This window comes from Urocampus carinirostris, chromosome 1 (genome assembly GCF_059441175.1).
Source record: "Urocampus carinirostris isolate Australia breed hairy pipefish chromosome 1, RoL_Ucar_1.0, whole genome shotgun sequence".
Taxonomy (NCBI): Eukaryota; Metazoa; Chordata; class Actinopteri; order Syngnathiformes; family Syngnathidae; genus Urocampus; species Urocampus carinirostris.
In genome coordinates, this window is record NC_142349.1 from 30,459,502 (window position 1) to 30,482,565 (window position 23,064).

Consider the following 23,064-nt stretch of genomic DNA (forward strand, 5'->3'; position numbering starts at 1 on the left):
ACACTTTACACCAAATATGAGTGTTATTTTACTGTCATTTATGTTAAATGTTGTCTGTTGTACATTGAATTGCTGGATTTTGTTCAAATTAGTTTTGAGTCTGGTATTTCCTCTATTAATTTTAACACTCAGCAAACCTAGAATTGAATTTTCTTTCTTTTGCAAACTAGCATAGGTGCTACATATGGAATTTCCGCCCAAGACATGAGAAAACGGATACAAATCAGGAGCCTGACCTGCGCATCTGCACAATCCTCTGGACACAACCTGCAGCCAATGGTTCTCTGAGACGTGACTGTAGGAAGCGCAGGGCATATCCCATCAAATACTGACTGGGGGGAAATAATCCTGAACACAACCACAACAGCTGCCAACCGCGCTCCATGCTCAACCTATGTCAGAGGAATTCATGATTTTCGTGACGCAGTTTCAATGCAAAGCGAGCACTCAAAGCATCAACTACCTGTTGCTGTTATTGGTCATCTGTCTCATGATCTGGCAGTAGATCTCATCCTGCAGAAGCTCGTGTTGTGTAGCCGCACCAAAAATCTGGTCGGTCAGCTCTAAAGGACTGCGGACCTGCTTGATGGGGTAGTCACCCATATACTTTAAAATGGGTAGGAACTAGGTCAAGGAGTCACACGTACTGTGGTCGGAATTTTTTCTGATAATTCTTTGTTGGCTGCTATGGATCCTTTTAAAGGTACAGAGACTTCTCGCTACTTTGCGCTTCAGTTATCACTGGTTTATTTCTTGGCGGGAAAAAAAACAAATGTTTATTTAAAAAAAGAAACAAAGATTGAATTAAAAACAAACAGCTGCTTCAAGACATTCTGTCTTAAAAATGCATTAACCCGGAAAATAATTGGAATACACAGATGAAAAATGTATTAAGAAGATACTACTTTCCTTGCATTTTGCATGTTTAAGAATTTGGGAATACCTTTAAAGGGCTATTTATGGCCATTCGCATTGCCTACTCCAGATACAAGGTTCGAACACCTTCTCTATGGCTAAATTCAAATACTTTTATAGGGCTTTTGCAGCCAATTTTTCAATGTATCCAGTACCATTAAAAGAAGAAATCTAGAGTGAATCATGTATTTTTCAGATTTCCAAGTATATTTGTGATTCACATATGTCCAATTATCAAGTCATATGATTTTTAGATCTTGAGTAAATCGCCAATGTAATGGGGGATCTGTGTAAATACCTTTAAGACAAATCCCTCCCCATATTGGTGTTGGGTAAAATTAAGGTAATATACGTACGGCATCTTACATTTTCAGTTAGAAGAGGTTCTTCCTATTATAATTTACCACTGGTAAACACTAACTTAATTTCTTTCCATGGCCCATAATAAATGTCCATAATTGATATGTAAAATTTGCACTAATAAACATTTCATAGTGCCCTGTTCAGGTGTAGCATGCACCTGTTTTCTTGGGTGGAACCTATAAGGGGTGATGACGCTTCATAGGACAATGCCATACAAACTAATGCAAGCTGTCGTTAATCACGTAGGAATAAAACAAATGGCAAATTTAAGCCATCAGAGATCAGTACCTGCGTCCTTTTTAACCAGACTTTTTAAGAAATTTGGCAACAATTCAAACATTTACAAGCCTTCACCCAAAATTCAAGCTTTTTTCAATCCTTGAAAACACAACAGTAAAATTCAAGCATTTTCAAGGATTTCAAGCACTTTTACAAACCCTGCAGATAGCTCACAATGATTTTGGCATCACCAAGTATGATGTAAAAGCAGTTGGTTATGAGGATATCAGTGAAGGCATTGCAGGCGAGGTAGTTAAGCTCCGAGTTGCCTACAAGAGCTTTCATGAGGGGCTGCTTCAACAGTTCTTTTGAATGCACCCACAGCCTTTCTTTACCAAGAGGTCTGGAACACAGGGAGAGGTTAGTCAGACTTTTGTATTTCTTCTACAGGCAAACATCATTAGGGTTGACTAAAGTTTGAAACAAATTAGAAGAAGAGTGATAATCAGTTGTTCCATCCAAAACATGATGATGGAAAAACTTTGTCACTATGAGTGATTGAGATAATTACACAGAAAAAATAGCAGTTATTTTGGACTCTGGGCATGTTGTTTAAAAGTAAAATTATAACGTTGTCACAAGCCGGAACAAGCGGTAGAACCAAATGCGTAACGTTTCACACAATGCTTTATTAAGGGATCGGGGAAGTCAGGGACAGGCGAGAAGACAGCGATCTGGTGCTCGCTGGGAAGGAGGAGCGGGAAACCCTCGCGAACGAAGTGTGGTCGGAGATCGGAACAAGTCGGGCAGCCAGGACGGGAGACGGAGCGTGGTCGGAGATCGGAACAAGTCGGGTAGCCGGGACAAGGCGGGAAGCCAGGGATCGGGGATCGATAAAGGAAACAGAATCAGGCAGGATACGGGTAGCCGGGACAGGAGAATGGAGCTTTGATCGAGGATCGATACAGGAAACGGAATCTGGCAGGATACGGGTAGCCGGGACAGGAGAAGGAAGTTTGGATCGGGGTTCTATACAGGAAACGGAATCAGGCAGGATATGGGTAGCCGGGACAGGAGAACAGAGCTTGGATCGGGGATCGAACCATGAAACGAAATCAGGCGGGATATGGGTAGCTGGGACAGGAGAAGTATTAAGGTTGCTTTTTATTATGTTTTGATCTTTGAATACGTTCACTGGTGCTCTCTTGCTCATATCTTTAGAAAAGGTATGCCAAGTACCGCAAAGTTTTGGACGACACCCTTTCCACACAACAAAATTAAGATACATGATAATTACTATGATGAAGGATGGATAATTACTTATCAAAGTGCAGTATAAGAAATAATTTGAGTTACATTGTTCATTTGTGGCATCTTGATTGGCTTATACAGTAGTTATGGTGTTTTTATATGGCTAAACTAGGGGTCTCAGACATGGTACCCGCATGCACCAGGTTACTTCTTACGAACACATGAGTAGCCCTCGGACAGGTTCTGAAAATAGCTCACCAGTGATGGGCCATTGCATTTTCTAACTAACAAATAATTAATCAAAACTTTGTTTCGTGCGATAGTGGCCTCACTGTTTACTGATTTCTCATGCGATAACAGCCTTACCAACATTTGACGAATTTGTAGGAATCATTAACGAAAAGAATGATGGATTTCAATATGATTTATCGTTTGCTATAATGGCATTACAGTAAGTAGAGCCTCCAAGTGGTACAGGAAAAAAAATCTTTCAATAAAATGAACAACATTGATTAAAAAAAAAAAAAGGGAAATATAAGAACTATGATATAAACGTGTATTTCTTAAAAATATTTGTTGTCATTGATTTTACATAACATGGGCTAATTGTCATCCATTTTGCTTCTACAGGTAAACAAAAACCTCAAAAAGGCTGGGCAAGAAAACGGGAGGTAAAATTGGCCCTTTTTGACACTTTGAGTCTCAATAGTTTTTATTCTTCCCTGCACTCGTTTTTGGTTGCACTAAGCAATACAGTGACATCTAGTGGTCAAATATTACACACTGTCCCTTTAATGTAGGTAAAGCTCCTGAAAATTACGGATTCATTTATATATCTTATTTTGTGGAGCAAATTAAAAAGTATATTTGAGAAGAGGGCGGCAGTAGCTCAGGGCGTAGAGCCCTTGTCTTGGGATCAAGGGATCCCAGTTCGAATCCCGGCTTGTCCGTGTTACATGTCGAAGTGTCCTTGGGTAAGACACTGAACCCCTAATACCCCCAATAAGCAGGTTAGCGCCTTACATGGCTGCAAGGCCGCTATTGGGAAATGTGGAGCACATTGTAAAGCGCTTTGAGAAGTCATTGACTTGAAAAGCGCTATATGAATGCAGAACATTTCATTTCATTTCAAGAGTGGAACGTTTTTAATCAGAGTTTTTCTGGGGCAAACATGATTTTACCCAGTTCACCTTGACCTTAGCTCCAAAGCAGTGCTAGGGATCAAATGGACTAAACCATTTCAAGGCAGTGGAGCATTTCTGGCACCTCGTTGATTCTACATTTTGTTTTGTTTTATTTTTATGTAGCGTTTTTCATCACATTTAATAAGGAAAAGAGCGTTTTAAAAATGCTTTTATTTTGGGGGGTGGTTGGGTTGAATTTGAATTTGCGGGTGCTTGAACACCCCCAAAAACAGAACCCTCCAAAGTTCTGTTTTTGGTAAAGTTCACTGTAGATTGAAAGATAATGCCACGGGGTTTGCATCATTAGACTTCTGAGGTGATAGCCAAATTCTTGCCAAACACAATGCATTGCAATAGCTTCTGTTATTGATGCATTACTGTTTTGTGCTATGTCATAGAAAGCTGTCTATGGACCATTCTTCTTTAAAAGAACAACAGTTAATGGTGAGACGTACCTAGACATCTTGAAAATATGGTTAAAGGATACATTGAGAGAGAAAAAGATTAGTGACTTAATTTCCCAACAGGCTGGGGCGCCACTACACTGGAGCCTCAGGGTTAGTCAGGTCAAGTCAAGTATTTTTTATTTGTATAGCCCTTAATCACAAAGAGTCTCAAAGGGCTGTGTTAGACAGTTTCTGAACCGGGCGTAATGACTACAATCTAATTTCCCGATTTCACGCCATGCGATTTGTTTTGGTGGGGATTTGAGAAAGAATCATGCCTTTAACTCATCCATGACAGAAGTTGTTACAACCATTGACAATACAATGCTGAGACGCGTTTGTCAAGAATTTGATTATCGGCTTGATGTGTTTCTTGTGACCAATGGTGACCAAAGATCTTTGAACCTTGCAGGTAAACATTAGCATTGCAAGCATTCTGAATTTACCAGATATGGTTTTATATCCTTAATAGTTTCCGAGATGCCGAAATGTGCCATTTGGAACACCCTGTATTTTTCATCCAGAAAATCCTTGTCTAAGGCTTATTTCGAACATATCTATGAAAGGTAGTATTAGGGGGTACACTGCCCTTGAAAAACAATGTATTGACTGTATGCTAATTCCAATAGAAAGATCACCTGAAATTGTCAAGTGCAAACTCTCTTAAAGAAACAGGGGCCACTTTTTCTTCTCTTTGGGGCCCACTTTGTGTGACTGATGTTTTTGTCCGGCGCGGTGCGAGGAGTTCCTGAAGGGGTCAATGACAAAAAAAATTAGGTGGGGCTTATTGACGACTTCTTACATCGCCAGGACTTTTTCGGACCTAGTAAAAGCTTATCGATTATATATTACCAGCATGTCCTCTGTGGGTCTGCTGAGGGTGGGGAGAAACTGCATTGCATCTTTATATACGGCACCGCTGATGTTCGTCTTTTGATTTGTAGCCTTTACCACATTCTCGTCAGTGGAATATTCCTGATTCTTTTCTACTAGCAAAAGATCACCTTCTTTGAAGACCAAGAACATCGGGCCATCTGATGGGAAAGATCAGAGTGAGGGTAACATTCTTCACATTTGTGTCTGTCAACTCATTCAATGCTAGACGCTCCTCTCAAATGGGAAGTGCGGGTGCCAGCCAATTTGACATTTTGACTCATTTTTGAAGGCCTAAAGAAAATTTAGTCTATAGGCATAGGACACATAGTAATAAAGCTTAAACTATTTGTCTGTCATTGATAAGAAAAAGTATGGTTATAGCTTTTGCTTTGTTTGGTAAACAACAGTTGAACATTGCTGAGGAAAACAGATTTTTGTGAGCAGAACATTCATCTCAAGGATTTTTTTTTGCATTTGAGATACCTCCATGAAATGTTTTCCATAAACACAAGTGAACTTAGCTTGCATTTTATTGCAAGAACAATGAACTTAGGCATGAACTTTGCATGAACTTTTCAGCGCTCGATGTTACCAGGGACGTGATCACATGATTTCAGTCACCATGGACAATCATGTCCCTGCAAACGAGAACGAAAGTCATCCCTCTCTGCCCCAACGAAGACGATGATGGGACTTTGTCATCTTTTTAGAAAGAATAAAATCTTGAAAGCTTTAACTGTCAGTTCTTATCCATATACAATATGTGTTTCTTTGATCAGACGGCTTACTTCACTACCCCTATACTTGCGATACGAGACACTTCAACCACTGGACATAGGACACTAGGAATTGTGGGCTTCCCTAATGTGTGGGCAAAGGCATGATCAAAGAGACTCCTGCCTTTTAATGGGGATTTTTAATACTGAAATAATTTCAAGAGGCTTGATACTTACTGATAAGCTGTGCCCAACCCTTTGTAAATGTTTTTAAAGTAAAACAACAAAATTATGTTTATGTTTTGGCACTCAGGAAAAATACTTCTGAAAACGTATTAATACGTCGTGGCACTGAGTTAAATGTTAAGGAGTCCTACCTGATTTATTAGAATCATGCTTGGCGAGCGCAAACAACGAGCGGGCTCGTAGCCCGTTCAAGTTTTGCTCAATGAGCGCAGCCATGTCCTCAGCTTCGCCACAAATGAAGAAAAAGGTACCCCTTATTGTCGCTATACTCACTGACTGGTCGCTTAAATGGTCATCATTAGGAAAAGATAGAAAAAGTGTATATGTCATTTATCCAAAATGATGATGCAAAGTTAAAAATATGTCACCTCAATGCCCTGATGTCTTTGACCTCCACATAAGGCAGCTCCAGAAGTTTCTTGTCCCTTCCGTCCATGAAAAAGATTCCACTCCAGTTTACAGCCACAACAAACCTGCTTTTACTCAATTGAGGTCCTGTGCACACGGAATAATGCCTTGTCTTAAATGTTTTATTTTTGAGTTATTTTTTTCAGCAAATAACATGCACATTTGTAAGTATTGCCACATTTTAAGCAATTTTTTAAAGGAACAGTGAGTATTATTTAGTATATACCAGTAGTAGTCGTAAAAAAACAATATTGATTTTAATAATGAGCAAAATTACATGAACTAATTTCAAAATACTTATAAGTCAAGAATTTAGCTTTTTTTTTTTCATAACATGAGCCTCACTTATATGGAACTGCCATAATTGTCCATCATCTTATTATACAGATGCCCAAATAACCTATAAATGGCCAGGCAAAAATATTAAAATTGAGTGTTTTGGTCAATGTAAGTATCTGTAGTTTTTATTCCTACATCTGCTTTTTAGCACTCGTTTTTAGTTGCACTCTTCCAGGGGTCTCCAAACTTTTCAAGGTGAGAGCTACTTTACTTATAGCACAAAAGGCACCCAGTTTGTCAAGCATTTCCAAAATAACAACTTATCTTGCTACTACGATGTTACTACTATGGTATTACCAGGTTCATTTTTGGAAGTAGGGCTAAATAGACTCGATCAAACACAAAAAAAAAAACCATTTAATTCAATAATCACAATGACCCAGCATTAGGGGGCTACTTTCAGAACAAGTCCGCGAGCCCCTCAGCTGTTCTAAAGGGACATATTGGACCACGTAGGAGACCCCTGCACCATACTATATAGCGACATCTAGTGGTCCAATATTACACATTGTCCCCTTAAGAATGGTGTACTTTATGGATGAATTTGTTGAATCTTTTTCTTGTTATTATTTTAATTTTCCCAAATGCATTGAATTTCTGGTCCTCCCAAAAATATTTAAGAAGTCTTCCATTAAAGCAGATGAATTATTTTGTGCCAAATGAAAATTTTAAAAGGTATTTCATTTTGGATTGTTTTTTTACCATGTTTGTGTAATCCTGATTTTCTTTGCAATGGAAAGAAGGAAAAGAAAAGATCGATAGGAAGAATAAGAGACAGAGAGATTGAGACTTTTTGGGGATTGGCAACTATAAAATTCACTCGCAGTCTAACCTGAGGTCATTGTTACTTCATAAAACTTGGAGAAATAAATTGGCCAGTCCACTCGGGCACAGTCAACAAGATCTGCTTTGACAGTCTCTGTGCTCAAGGTCCCCTTCGTGTAAGCACCCTGTAAAGTTTAGAGATAACAGTTCAACACAGCTCTTAGTATACTTAAATGTTCTTATATGACCTCAAATCTACCTGGAATAAATCAGATTCATTTCTCACATTCATATTTATATGTATGCACACGCATTCTTTCACTTTGCAGTGAAACCCAAAACTGTAAAAACTCCACTGTTATTGTCCCTATCTGCACTTGTGTTTGGGAGATACAGTGAAGTAACATGCTGAGGATTTATAGTTATTTTCTTGATTCTCGAGTCCGGAACGATGCTGGATGGCTGTTAAAATACTGTCATTTGTTTTGAATTAGAAAAAAACAAAATTGTAATGTTATATACAGGAAAGAATTTACATCCATTTCTTACAGTTATAGGTTATACTGAGAACATTTTAAGAAGCATTGGGCATTTCTTACCTGCAAGTATGCAGAACTAATGAGCTGGATCCATTTGCCCATAGATTTGTTCTCAATCAGATGTATTGCAATGCAGTCCTCAACCACCTTCTGCACATTCTCTTTGCTGTACGTTGAGCCAAATTGAATGTAATAGTGCTTTGTCGCCAGCTGGATGTATTCATCCTCCTGCGGGGAACAAAGTCTTTTTAGTGATTACTGTATTGTATATGAAGCTCCGTTTCGTTTGGGTTGTAGAATTAAGAACATACGAAGGAAATATTTGCAATATATCCTTAGTCTGTTATCGTTTTTCCTTTTTAGAGTCTTTGTTACATGTTTACCCAGGAGTACCATGTTAAATCTTGTTGCATACAATGCTCCAGTGTTCAATGACAATACAGACAATTCAATTCAATATGTTAGTGTTTCTTTCATTGCACAGTCATTACAACTTAGGCCAGTCTCCTAGGACTAAACATGTTGGCCTATTAATCCAGGCATTCTTTCTACCTTATTTTTCTCTTTTAAGTGTTTATTACACATTTATCCTGGAGTGCCATGTATAATTTTGTTTCAAACAATGTTCACTAAGTTGTCATAATAGAGACAATTCTATTTGTAATTCTAAATAAGACTAAATCTTCAAGCATCCCTAAATAACAATTTTGCGATTGTGGACATTTAAAAAAAATAATTAAAAAAAAGTAAAGGAGTAAGTTATTACTTCAATAAAAACATAAATAAATACACAAATAAGTAGACTAATAATACAGTTCCCATATGTACATAATGACATACGTACGCGTTCACACAAATACATTAAAAAAAATCATCATAGTACAGTAAAATATGATTTTTTTTGGGGTCGTGTACATATAAAATTAATATCGCCATGACAAGTTCTATGAGATCATTTTGAATATTTGCCTAAAATGAATATAAACATGCTTCATATTAAAACTAATAGCCATATTATATAATTTTTATTTGAGGAGAATCGTTCGGTTGTTTGTTCATTCGGTCGGGGTCAGTTTTTCTGTGTGTCTGTGTGTCTGTGCGTCTGTCTGTCTGTCTGTCTACCAAGATTTTAAATTACTGTATTATCCAAGCTTATCGCTCAACCCTTACTTTGTTTCAAATCGCTGTAACATTTTGTTTCACTTTTTCTTGGCTCAAACTAAGTATTGAAAATGACAAACATTGAGGCGTAGCCCAGTGTTAGAGGGAGTGTAAACACCCCCACCCTCCCTTTTTGCAATGGTATGCCCCAGCGGCAGTGGTGTGGTGTGTGACGTCATGTCGCACACGCAGAAGTTCAATCAGTACTGTTTTATTACTCAGCGTGTGGTGGCTCACCTTTTCACATATGTATTCTCCCGACTTGATGCCCTGAATGACCTGCTTGTAGATGAGGTCCGTACTGACCGAATCTATAGAGCAGTCGTGCCAGGGTGTGAATAGCTCTTTGCGAATGCTGAACTGCACGGGGGTGTCTTTCTCGCGCTTGCCCTGCCGCCTCATCTCCTGCTCGCACTGAGATACGGCATCCAACACATGCTTCCCACAGGAGCCCAGAGACCAAATCTGCAGTCGAAAGGTCAAAATGCTTAGCGTTGGAGCAAGTGTGCTATCCCTCTTGAAGTTGATATGTGATTTAACAGAATCCTCCCTTTAGTATCTAGCAGAGGAAGTAAAGCTCACTTTGTCAAAGAGACGAATGTAGAGGGAGAATCCATATGTGTCCTGCAGATTAATCTTATCAGCTACAGCTTGACAGACCTCTGCAGAGGTTGAGGCTGAGTCCAGCTGCAAACTGACACTATTACCATCTGTCAGAGTCACATTCATGTCTATGAGCTCTAAAGCTTTTACAGCCTGTCAACGGAAAAAAATGATGAATATTATAAAAAAAAAAATTTAATTCCTTTTTTGTAGACTTTTAATGAATGAAGATTTGTCAACCTCAAATATACAACGCATACCTGTAATTCAATCCAGCAAGGCAGTTCTTTTCTTTCTCCATTCGCCAAAATGCGATTCAAGCGTTTACTGCAATACTCAGCATAACCATAAGGCGCTCTTCGGATAAAGGACTCCAAATACTGAGAAGGGAAAAATGTGGAAATACTCATCTGAATAGTTTGACTTGTCTTAGAAATCTAATTTTGTATTGAGTTTAAAAAAAATAGCTGCATTCTTCAAATTGAGCATGTAATGCAATCCCAAGAACTGAAATGGAAGAAGCAGACCTTTTTAAAGAGGTCTGTCGGGGGAAATATTCCCAAGCAGATGGAGAGTAGGACCCATCCCTGCGTACAGCTTGATTTATTTCTGTTGTTTATCAACTGCTTGCATATCTGACAGTAAATTTCATCTCTGTGAGAAACAAAGAGAAATAAAATGCAAGACTTTTGTACTTGTGCACAACATATTTTTCTCCATTATGTTAAAAAGGGCAAATTGAATTTTATTATCTAAAACTCATCATGCTGATGAATTATTAGTTGGATTGGGTATATTCTCACCTTATTCCTTGTTTAGATAAAGCAAATCCAACAATAATGTGCAGCTTTTCCAGAGGAGAAAGTGGCCTGTCCAATGTAGGCCCTTCTCCGATCAAAACACCCTCATCTTCTGTGAAGCTGTCTGGCTGTTTTGTGAAAAAATAGAAACAAATAAATCGTAAACAAAGTCTATAACTTCCTTCCATCTCCTACTAATTCTAAACATGAAATTGGATTTAATATTGAGTTTGTTGAATTTGAACTAATTCGTCAACAAAATCCACCCAGCTCAGCTTTCAGCTGAAAATGGCATCCTGGTTGCTCAGCACTCAGGTGACCAGTCATTGTTTAACTTTAAAAAACAGATGTGATGTCATTGATGGTAACCGGAGCATTGTATAACTTTGAAGTCGTCAGCGCATTGCAAAATGGCTGCCTGCTGAGATCGAGAAAGAAGTTGAATTTTGGTAAAGAATCTGAAGTATGATTATGATAGAAAATTATTTTTGGTTGAATTTTACTAAAATGCGTTGGAGCATGCATACTGACCTCCTCAAGAATTGCAGAGGGTTTCCTATTTCCATGCTTTTTTTTGTTCTTCCGTAGTATTTTCTAAGAAGCAAATGACAATAAACAAACTATGTTAATGCAAAAAAGAAAGTAGCAGTCATGATGTTCTGAGACTTTCTCCATCAGCGAAATGTAGTGTCCAGTAATTTCTGCTGGAACAAGCTTTACATTTAGTTTGAAGTTTTATCATGTACAGTAATTCCTTGCTGTATTGCGGTTTACTTTTCCCAATATCGATACTTTGCTGAATTTAATCGTGCATTGTAAGTCTCAGCAGACCACACACAGCAAGGGTCGTGTTGGGTGACTGTCTGTTTGTGTGACTGTGATAGGCTGGTATATGCTGTCAGTAAAAAGCCGTGCAGGCGCACAAATCAACCCAAAACAAACTGCAAAGCATGGCAACAGCTAGTATTTCAGCAGCTCAATTAAATAGGACTCTGAGGAAAGTCAGAAGAGCGCAAATATTAGCTGATCTCCCCCGGGTGCTCCGAGGATTGTTATTGTATCCGGAAAGAAACCGAGGCAGTGTCGGGAAATAAAGCAAAAGCGGGTCCGCAGGTCCAGCCTACTGATGCGGCTATGTAACAAGCCATCCCTGCAGAGCCTGTATCTCATCAGCACCAGCTTCATTACTCTTGAAACGGGTGACCCGGAGCATCAACTTGTAGGAGAATATACATTTTTGACTCTTTTTATTTTATCATCACAGAAACCTGGCTCGTCCGTGGATCACTGGTGCTAGCGTGCAGCTAGCCGGCCGCTCTTTACATCGGTTTCTTACACTGAAAGGAGAAGCCCTCCAATTTTGTTGTACTGTTTTATAATGACAATAAAGACCAATCAACTACAATTCTGTGTTCTTATTTGTAGATTTATAGTTGTTATTTTGTTACAGTCGTAAATTTTATATCCATTCATCCATTATCTGCACCTCTTATCCTCAGTAGGGTTGCGGGGGTGCTGGAGCCCATCTCAGCTATCTTCGGGCAGTGGGCAGGGGACACCCTGAATTGGTTGCCAGTCAGTCGCAGGGCACACGGGGACAGACAATTCGTTCGCTCATTCACACCTAGGGATAATTCCGACCGGCCAATTCACCGAACATGCATGTCTTTGGAATATGGGAGGAAACCGGAGTGCCCGGAGGAAACCCACGCAAGCACGGGGAAAACATGCAAACTCCACACAGGAGGTTTGATCTCATGACCTCAGAACTGTGCCGCACACGTGCTAACCACTGCGCTGCTGTGCTGCCCGTAAATATTATATGTTACTTCTATTTAATAATTAATTACATTTTTCTACTTTTCAGGTTTTGACTATCGCGGGACTTTTTGGGGAACGCAAACCCTGTGAAAAACAAGTGATTACTGTATCCTAATTTTTTAAGGCCCAATTTTTATTGAACATTGCACAATTATTGTTGAACCTAGTCCAGATGTAGAAAATGGAATTATTTCCACCATGGCTTACTAACCTGATCAAGTCCCACCAGGTTGCTCAGCCTCCTGGCCTGCCGATTAGGCACATTGCGAGAAATGCTGATAGAGGTCTGAGAAGTGGCATCTGGAGATCTGGGCTCTGGTAGGTCCCCCATGAATCGTAATACAATCCACCATACGGTTAGACAGGCCTGCGTGTGAATGGCAGATGGCATGCTGTGTCCAAACAGAGCAAAACATCCTGGATGATCAAGTGTTGCGTGTTGTTCTTTACCAATGTGTCACTTTCGTCGTCGTGTTGCAGAAGAGACTTCCTGATTCTGTGCTTTATGTGTGTGTGGCTCACATCTCCCTGGAAGTGAAGAATGCTAAACTTGTGGAAAGAAAACTCATCTGTGAAATCTTCAAAACCGTCTTCCTCTTCATCAAATGAATGAGCCGGGCTTGTTGTGTCTGAGGCTGGATTGCTTATGTCAGACCTGGTCTCCATTTCCTTTGTAGTTAAAAAAATATAAATAGTATATATTGGCTAAAGCAGAATTACCACAACTTTATAGTTAAAATTATCGAACCTCAATTTCATCTGATTGCAAATCTTCACATGTTGTAATGGTCACTATAGGTATGATCATGTCATTTTTTTTATCCTCTTCCAAATCCAACTTTCTGATTGGCTCAGGTTTTTCGTTATTCTGTTCAGCTTCTAAAATGACTTCTTCAAGTCTGCGCTGAAGCTCCAAGGCAATGTCATCGTCGCCGCCAAGCTGTTCAGGCGCATCAGGTGTATGCACTCTATCCGGTGAATGCACTGCGTCCGGTGTATAAGTTGCATCCACGGTATGCACCGGATCCGGAATATGCAAGTCGGGAAGACCCTTGTGGTCGATGCAAAATTGACAATATATAATAACGACATTGGATATCATGAGATTCAGGATTTACCTCTGTCTTAATTCCTGCAAATAATTGTCTTGCCAGGAAACCTCTGGTGTAAGCCTGAAGCAGTAGGATTGCTTGTCTCTTCTGGTTCCGAATCTTCCTCGCTTGGTAACCCCGTACCTGCACGTTGTGTCAGTGATTAATCATTAATTTATACTACTTGAGCTTATAAAATTTTGTGCGGATTACCAACAGAACAAAACACATGGCTCAAATGTTTAGCAGAATAATTAGATATTTGTATCGTAAAAGGTGCACCCAATAATGCAAACAAAGAGTTTTAACCCTAAACCTAAGTCTTACTCAAACCCCAACTCTCAACGAAATGTTTTGATCTCATGTTTAATTAAACATACAGTCACATCCTACATTGTTTGAATAGTAAACACCAGGCATCTCAAAAGTACTACTGTTCAGTATTTAAGAAAAAAAAACGATATGTGTGCATTCGTTAATTCTAATAATAGCAGTTCCTACTGGGAAATGTACTTGAGTACAGATATAAAATGCCAATTGGCCTTTGAAGGTCATGAAATGAAAGAAGAATTAAGATGTATTTATGTTATCCATTTTCCTAAAAATTGAATACTGATAAACAGATCTTAGGAAGATCTGATTTTAATTTTGCTCTAATCAAACAAATTATTTTTTACAGATGGGGATTTCTCCCATAGAGCAGTGTTATCTAAACTTAAGATATGTGATTTAACAGCACTTTTGTGTAATTATTTGTTTTGATGTCTTGATGTCTTATATTCACTGTAGATACACAGTACAGTGGATGTAGATCATCCTGTCAAAATAATTTAGAGAGAATAAATACATTTAATTTTTATAAGAAAAAAATCACCAAAATAAAAAACAATACTTGAGTAGTGTACGGATTTTTGTGAATTACTTTCACACCGCAGTTTCATACATCCCACCTATGTTCAAAACAATATATTGTCCCATGAAATTGTGCTAGAGTGTCAAACTGAAAACAAACAAAAAAAAATGTCTATTTCTATATCTAGTAGTGCAATAACAATTTGAAAACGTTACCAAATAAATACTTGATACATACATGCGCCTGCAAAGTGAGTGCTGCCGCTCGTTGCCTTTGATACTTGGACTGAAGCTTCTGACCACGGATCTTTGACACCAAGCGTTCTAAACCGTGCAGGATCTATTAGAGGCAAGAGTAGGAGGGAAAATGTTTTTTCGGACCGTTTTACAGCCGGTGCCAAAATAGAAGCAAGACGTTAGAGACTATGATGAAAATAGGACCTTTTCCTCTGCCTTCTTTTCTCTGTAAGATCTCCAGTTTTTTTGCAAGACCACAGCTGCTCTCCGCTTCTTTAGAAACGATTTTCTGTGAAAAAGCAGAGCAATCACTTTTTGCAAAAAAAAAAGGAGCAAAAAAAAAAACTTCCTATTGTCTTTTATATGAGATACACTTAGAAGAAATCATTTTGTACCTGTGCTTGTATCCCAGCATGAATCGTTGGATCACGATAGCTTTCCTACTTAGTTCTTCTTCCCGCAGGCGTTCCAGCACAGCATCGTGTGCATCCTGAAAAATAATAAATTATTTTCCAGTCTCTGGATTTGCCCAGGAAATATTAGCATAAGACTGAAAGGTTTCTAAACATATCTATAATTTGGGTCAAATTATTTGAATAGAAATTTAAAAATGGCAGATCCGTATTCAAATATTTAAATCAGATGTTTACACCCGTGTGAGAAAATACCATCAAGGCATACAAACTAATGCAAAGGTTTTCCAAACCTTCAGGAAAATCTTTGTCTTTCCTATTTTCCACTCGTCAGGTTTTTCAAACGCCGTCTGGCATATGGCTTCACAACAGGCGGCAGCAGTGCTCTGCGGAAAAACGTTTAATTGATAAATGCTGACAAGGAGCCAACCCTTCTATTCATTCGCTGCAAATTGATGTACAGTATTTAATTTTTTGTAGATGTCGATACAGTCTTAAATCCAATACCTCAGCAATGCATGAGGGAAACATAACATAAGGCCATCTAGTTTTCTTTCCTTAACATTTACCTGCATATGTTTTGTTTGATTGTCAATTTAGATTCATTGTCAATTTAGATCTAATTTATTGGTCCACTTACGGGAATTCACTTCCACCGACATTACTGGCAAAAACAGCGGGCATTACATTACAAAAAAAAGCAGAATGACGTACACACATGAAGTGGGACATTGAGGGCAGACTGATTGGATGGGTCAGTGAGGCCTGTTTTTTAGGAAAGCAATGGTAGAGGGCATCAGGCTTTTCCCGAGGTGGGCCCTCCTGAATCTTAAATGTTCTGTATCTGCGCCCTGACCGTAGCGGGATGAAGTATTGTTGTAGTTGGTAAGTGATATCCTGGACTAAAGTGTTTGCCATTCAGATAATCGACCTGTTTTTTTAAGGCTGTGAGGTTGGGTGTGGGTAAGCCAATGATTTTAGCTGCTGTTTATGTGATATGTTTCAGTTTAGTCGAGTTTGTAACAGAGAGCATGCTGAAAACATGTAGAGCAGTACAGGAGGATAAGTTAAACAGTACTCTGGTACAGTAGTAACAGGAAGTGAGGTGCCAGATATAGTCTATTGAGTTTACGGATGAGTGACTATTTGTTTATAAAGAGACCATTTTATCCAATTGTTTTAAAAACACACAAAATTTACAATTATTCATTTACAAATACAACTTTAGTTAAAAGTAATAACAAAGTTATATTTTACTTTTTAGCACTCGTTTTGATAATTTCATTGAAAACCTCAATGCAATAGGGCTACAGAACTGTTTTATTGCATTAAATGTAAAATCTTAAAAAACAAATTTCATTTGTAAAAATCATATACAGAAAAATGTAGCCAGCTATTTGAATGTCAGCCATGTGCACAATAAAAAAGTAAAGATTTTGTGAGGGTACACAAAGGGACAAAGTCTAAGAATCCAGGTGAGTGCAACCGTATTTCCTTTAACAAAGACTTCTATTTTAATCGAATAAGATCGGGATGGGCCAATCCTACAAATGTTCTCTTTTTGATAAATGATCACATACAGGTAGTACAGTGGGTTGAGTAGTGAATGGTTTTGGTGACATTCAGTGAACATATTAAAAACTGAAGGTAATTTTTCAACTTATTTGTTCTCTTATGCTTCTCTCAGCAATGTCTCACAGGTTGAATTAAATCCATTGGTGGGCTTGTTACGGCCCTCCGGCCACAGTTTGGTTACCCTTGTTTTATACTGCTGATCCAAATGTCAATTTAATAAGGAATGATTTGAAAGACAATTAACCGTTTCTGGGTCACAGATGGTTGTCTTCAAGAGCACTCTGTAGCGATTCAAGAATTCTGCAAAGTTGTGGCGAACGGGATAACCCAGTTTCCTGATGCGGATGGTGTCCATCATGCCAGAGTATCTCAGCTGACGCATGCAAAGTTCCAGGTCAAATTCCTTCAAGGGGCAGAACAAATACCACTTTATAAAAGGAATTTGATCATTGCAAAATACTCAATACAAGAAACTACAATACATTTTCTAAGTTGCTGTTTTCCTACATAGCAATATAGCAATGTTGTTTTAGTGTAAAAGATGATCAAGCACACACCTCAGATTGCTTGTTGTTATTTGGTTTGAAACAGCGAATGAAATACGGCTGGCAGAGAGAGAGGGCCTTCATGAGGGCGTCCAAAGACTGCCGGAACTGACCACTGAGGGTTGCCACTTGCTTGCGGTTGTCAGAAGGTGACTGCAAGGAAAATAACGCAAACAGGATAGTGAAGTGGTGCAAAATGTTTTCGTTTTCTTCCAAAATGAGAACGCTTTCAGACCCTCATGGAACTCCTAGGTGTCATCATGATCCTCTTATTAATTGCCTTCTTTACTCCGTTGAGTGAAAGCTCGGCCATGAAAATCTGCTGAAGCAGCTTGTTGGTGGACATCTCAACCATCTTGAAAATGTCGGAGCTCACAGTGTCTCTGTTCTTCTCAAGGAACCCTTAAAGGATAATGTATCTTTTTTTTGTTAAACATCCTCGAAGGCAATTTCCTAAATAACACTTGATCACTGTTCCATACTATGTGTGCTATGAGTATGCCACGAGATGCGTCAAGTGCCCCTTTGGCACCGGCGGAGGTGCATCAAGCGGAAATGCCAAGGTAGTTCTTACCTGTGCTCTCATCTAAATGAATTTATTTAATGATTTAAAATATAAAGTGTTTTTTTCCATTAGGGATGTTCAGCATTACTTTTCTCAGACTGATACTGATTCAAAAAGGTCATCCATACCTGGCTGGTACCAATTGAACTTTTTCTTCTTCTTGTTAAACAGGGAAAGTATCAATTGGGGATATTAGAGGCTAGCTTCTTTTCAGACTGATACCTTTACCCAGCTTGTATAGTCAGTGATACCTTAACCAGATGTCGATTTGAATAGTGTATAAAAAAGACTGATATTTTGAAAAAAATACCAAAATGTCTTTCATTTAAATTTCTTCAAATGACAGCTATTTCTTATTCCTCAGTCTTTTTTATAACATCAAAACCAGTATCAACCACAATTCCATCAACAACCGATGAATTGTATCAGATAAACGGTAACTGTATTTTGTTTTTATTTTTTGTATTTATTGCTTGTTGGTTTTATCCTTGTTTTATTGATGTTTTATATTCAGTTTATTTCAGTTGGGTGTCCTGAAAGGTGTTTTGAAATAAATTATATTATTATTACAACTACTTGCTAATCCTTAGCATTGGTATTATTGATGAGAGTTATCGGCACTGGGCTATTCTTGATTTTTGACTAGAATGTCTGTATCATTTAAAGGGTAAATATACATCTGTAGTCAATTGTGATACAACTAATCTGACACTGTTGTGATACTGTAGTCCATCTAAATCCATCCAAATTACTCAGTGTTTCCTGAATAAATTGCCACAATATCATGTTGTTCCTGGATATCCATCCATCCATTAACTGCACCTCTTATCCTCAGTAGGGTCGTGGGGGTACTGGAGCCCATCCTGGCCATCTTCGGGCAGTGGGCAGGGGACACCCTGAACTGGTTGCCAGCCAGTCGCAGGGCACACAGGGACAGACTATTTGCTCGCTCATTCACACCTAGGGACAATTTGGACCGGCCAATAAACCCAACACGCATGTTTTTGGAATGTGGGAAGAAACCAGAGTGCCCGGAGGAAACCCACGCAAGCACGGGGAGAACATGCAAACTCCGCACAGGAAGGTTAGTAGCTGGATTTGAACCCATGACCTCAGAACTGTGCCGCACATAGGCTAACCACCGCGTCACCATGCTGCTGTTCCAGGATATCATTTATAAAAAAACTATAGACTGTTATATTTACATTAACAGCGGCAGTCTTAAAATGTTTGAGTTTAAAGAACATTTTTATTGCTAATAAGAAGAATACATAATTGATTACAATATTTCAAAAATGGTAGGTTACAAATATTAACACTGCCAGTAAAAAGCTTTAACTCTGTACGAGTAAAAGTTTGATTCAAAGGTTAGTTTTTTAAGATGTTTTACCTCAAGAGTTTATTAATACTATTGGATTAATTCACAGCAAATTGACAGGCAATTAGTTGACCTACCTTTGGAATCATAGTAAACAACGCCGGCAAAATGATGAATTCCAAAGTCAGTGTCATGTCCTCTCTTAGATGGGATGAAGGTCTTATCACCATGATGCTGCTGGTTCATCTTGCTGAGCATAGTCAGATCTGACCCCTGCCACAATCACAATATTTACAATCATTTGCAATGACAATAGGCCCAGAGATTTAACCTGAGCAAAAGTTATGACACCAAGATGATCTAGCTAATACAGGACAACAACCTCACCTTAGGGAAATTGCTCTCTTCATCAATCAGAGCAAGGAGGTTACAAGGTTTCCCAGCCAAAAGGTCCAGAATCTTCTGATTGTCACCAAAGTTGATGTTATTCCACACAATGTTTTCCTTCAGATATTCTTTCTGCTCTAGCTTGAAGATGTGACCCACAAAGAACTGCTGCAGCTTCTCATTTGCAAAGTTTATGCACAACTGTTCAAAGCTGGAGAAAATGTGTCTTTTGTTCAATTCGGGAAGCGAGTTTTATGAATTATTTACGTGATTACAAGCTAGAGATGTATGTATGATGACCTGTTAATGTGGAAGTTCTCAAAGCCAAATATATCAAGCAGGCCAATTGATAGATAGGGTGAGTTGTGGTTGCTTGCGATCCTTTTGTGGATAACACCATTGATGATCCCAACAATCCAGATGAAAAGTTTGTTGTAGATTGCCTGGGTAGAGGCACAGACATCAACATTGTTGTATTAACATGATGCTGGCATTCTGACACACCACCTATCTGAGGACATTGGTGATGCTGCATCAGACACCCGCTTTCCCCAAAACAGTCGATAAAAAACAGAATATTACAAATGAATGGTGCCAAAATATATTCAAACTTGTCACTATCAGTTTCAATCAATGCTAAAAACATATATATATAATTTAGGATTGAATATTTTTAATTGTCATTGATAACAGTACAGTGAACTTTGTTTGCAATACCATTAGACATGGCATTCCAGGATAAACAAGATAATTATGTGAAGAAGACTTAAAGAGAAAAAAAAAAAAAGAACGCCAGGATAAATAGACAAAAACATTTACAAGATAGAGCTTGGAAACTGGCCTAAAATGTAATTTGTGGAAGACCATTCCTACCAGATTTGCAAAATAAAGGATTTTATCAGTAAAAAAAAGACTCCATATATATTCTTAACATTATTTTAAAGACCCTTGAAGTACGGGACACATTTTGATGTGTTTTTACAATGTTGCTGTTTTGTTGGCGGTGTCACAGGGGAAACGAAAATCGACATTGTCGGAAGCCAATGTATGCCTGTGGGTTGGGTCAAAAAGGTTTGACTTCAAATGACTGAAGGGATTCTTTGATTTTTTTTATTTTTAAATTAACCAGCCTAAGCCCATTTCCACCAGTGGATATACAGTATGCATTTTTTTTTTTAATTTTCAGACCTCTGCAAGGCATGATCAGGCTTTTCATTCCACGGATATCTAAAAAGTCTCAACAAGTCACAATCTACTTAAATCAAGAAGTTGATTTTAGGAACACATTGTCTGCTGGCACTTTGAAACCATGTATCATAAAGATTAAATTTGTGGTTTCATTACAAGAGACACAATTACAGTCTTAGAAAAAGTCTTATGGCAAGTATGGGTAAAAATACCTTACTGGCAAAAACATGCTTCAAAGGCTTTAAACAAAAAACAACCACCTACTTTCTGACATGAAGACACAGGATTCTTACACAAGATGAAAAAGTGAACTTCCCCCTTTTTAACTGGCGGGAATGGTCTTCCATAGTAACTGAAACCGCCAACTCCCCCACCTAGTCACCCCCATCCGCAAATCTCTTTAATTGTCACTAGAGTGCGAAAAAAAAAAAACCCCTCATCTAGTTTGTCTTTGAAATGTATTTGAAGAAACTAAAAATACAACTTAGTGTACTATAATAACCGGAACAGACCTTGACAAAGGCGTCGCGACATGCAGAGGCCTGCTCACAATCAAGAGGTTTTGTCACCCTCTCCCTGTTGGTCATAAAGGACCGATGGGTCAAACTGTTAGCCAGCACAGAATTCTGGACCTATCCAAAACATGCATGACAGGATTTTTCAGAAAAAGGATTATGTTGTTGTCGCCCAGCTTCTGATGGTGATAGGACGAACCTCGAGCAGTGATGCAGCAATGCCGAAATGTTCTGATTTGCTGACGTCACTAGTTTCCAAGTTATTTTGTGTGTTTCCTTTAGAAAAAACAAAAAGTTAGTTCACCTTACAATGAGTCGTGGTCCTGGATAAGCAAATAAAGCATTTGATTGTAATACTTTTAATATTTAAAGCTAAATTCCTTACAATAGTAACATATTCCTGTCACAATCACCCGGATCGGTAACACCTGTGTTCAGGATTTGGCGCCAACAGCCAGGACAGCTGATTGGTGCACCCTGTACATTTAAATCCCCAGCTTCCGGTAACACTTTGTCTGATTGTACTATGCGATTTGTTGCCATCTGCTCAGAAAGCCCGTAGCCCGACTCTTTGCCTGCCTCCTGTTTTTCTGCTTGATCTCCGTTGCCGACCAGTTTCTGAATTTGCCTACGACCTGCCCTGCCCGTCTGACTCCTGATCACTCTTCTGAATACTACGACGCCCTTCTTCTCCAGCCCCGGCCAGCAATACTACTATTACGGCTCTCCGCGAACATTCCCGCCAAGCCTTCACCCGCCTGTCAAGTTCCGTCAATCCGCCAACCAACGGATCGAAGAATCCCACCTTGTCATTTCCTTCCTTTCAATAAAACCAAGAAACATGTGCAAGTGATCTCAGTCTTCCTTTCGTCCTGTCTGACAATTCCATCCTATTTGAAATCTGCACGGTTCTTTACATGTAAAGGAGATTCTCAGAACATTTGAATATTGTGATAAAGTTCTTCATCTTCTGTAATCCAAATTTTAAAAAAGAAAAAAAGAAATGTCATACATAATGGACTCAATACGAATCAATTGCAAATTTGCCAGCCTCTCATCATTTTAAAATTATAGATTATGCTTAACTAGTATACAGCTTACTAGTTCACTTTTTCATCTCATCTCATCTCATTAGCTGCACCGCTTATCCTCAGTAGGGTCACAAGGGTGCTGGAGCCCATCCCAGCAATCATCGGGCAGTAGGCAGGGGACACCCTAAACTGGTTGCCAGCCAATCGCAGGGCACACAGGGACAGACAACTCGCTCGCTCATTCACACCTAGGGACAATTTGGACCGGCCAATTCACCTGAAATGCATGTTTTTGGAATGTGGGAAGAAACCGGAGTGCCCGGAGGAAACCCACGCAAGCATGGGGAGAACATACAAACTCCGCACAGGCAGTCTGGAGCTGGATTTGAACCCACGCAGGAGGTTCCCATGACATGAACTGTGCCGCACATGCGCTAACCACTGCGCTGCCGTGCCGCCTCACTTTTTCATGATATTCTAAAATTTTGAGATGGGACATTTGATTTTTCATCATAATCAGCAATATTAAAATAATAAAAGACTTTCAGCTATTTTGCAATGAATGCAGAGTGTATGACAATTCTCTCATTTTTTAAAATTGCAATACAGTATTTTAATTTTCTGAGACAGTCCTGTATTCATAATTTCAGCTCTAACAGGTTTTACACAATAGGTGAAATGTTCATGTATTTGTT

The 23,064-nt window shown here is 38.8% G+C and overlaps 1 protein-coding gene across 1 annotated transcript in view; it reads right to left on the reverse strand.

Moving 5' to 3' along the window:
- The window catches only part of LOC148374275 (unconventional myosin-VIIa-like), a 43,462-nt gene that overhangs the window by 9,473 nt on the left and 10,925 nt on the right, over positions 1 to 23,064 (reverse strand). Inside the window, exons 10-40 of the mRNA XM_088354842.1 lie at positions 21,538 to 21,614; positions 21,336 to 21,455; positions 19,936 to 20,078; positions 19,636 to 19,846; positions 19,386 to 19,521; positions 17,601 to 17,767; positions 17,378 to 17,518; positions 17,065 to 17,223; positions 15,539 to 15,631; positions 15,228 to 15,322; positions 15,037 to 15,121; positions 14,834 to 14,935; positions 13,743 to 13,887; positions 13,401 to 13,618; positions 13,103 to 13,321; positions 12,864 to 13,019; positions 11,363 to 11,425; positions 10,835 to 10,959; positions 10,559 to 10,685; positions 10,292 to 10,411; positions 10,011 to 10,184; positions 9,666 to 9,893; positions 8,328 to 8,495; positions 7,796 to 7,913; positions 6,585 to 6,711; positions 6,348 to 6,499; positions 5,231 to 5,412; positions 5,017 to 5,126; positions 1,785 to 1,900; positions 464 to 617; positions 237 to 392 (exon numbers count right to left, since the gene is read on the reverse strand). Of these exons, the coding sequence (XP_088210968.1) occupies positions 237 to 392; positions 464 to 617; positions 1,785 to 1,900; positions 5,017 to 5,126; positions 5,231 to 5,412; positions 6,348 to 6,499; positions 6,585 to 6,711; positions 7,796 to 7,913; positions 8,328 to 8,495; positions 9,666 to 9,893; positions 10,011 to 10,184; positions 10,292 to 10,411; positions 10,559 to 10,685; positions 10,835 to 10,959; positions 11,363 to 11,425; positions 12,864 to 13,019; positions 13,103 to 13,321; positions 13,401 to 13,618; positions 13,743 to 13,887; positions 14,834 to 14,935; positions 15,037 to 15,121; positions 15,228 to 15,322; positions 15,539 to 15,631; positions 17,065 to 17,223; positions 17,378 to 17,518; positions 17,601 to 17,767; positions 19,386 to 19,521; positions 19,636 to 19,846; positions 19,936 to 20,078; positions 21,336 to 21,455; positions 21,538 to 21,614 (4,387 nt within the window). The remainder of the gene's footprint in view (positions 1 to 236; positions 393 to 463; positions 618 to 1,784; positions 1,901 to 5,016; positions 5,127 to 5,230; positions 5,413 to 6,347; positions 6,500 to 6,584; positions 6,712 to 7,795; positions 7,914 to 8,327; positions 8,496 to 9,665; positions 9,894 to 10,010; positions 10,185 to 10,291; positions 10,412 to 10,558; positions 10,686 to 10,834; positions 10,960 to 11,362; positions 11,426 to 12,863; positions 13,020 to 13,102; positions 13,322 to 13,400; positions 13,619 to 13,742; positions 13,888 to 14,833; positions 14,936 to 15,036; positions 15,122 to 15,227; positions 15,323 to 15,538; positions 15,632 to 17,064; positions 17,224 to 17,377; positions 17,519 to 17,600; positions 17,768 to 19,385; positions 19,522 to 19,635; positions 19,847 to 19,935; positions 20,079 to 21,335; positions 21,456 to 21,537; positions 21,615 to 23,064) is intronic.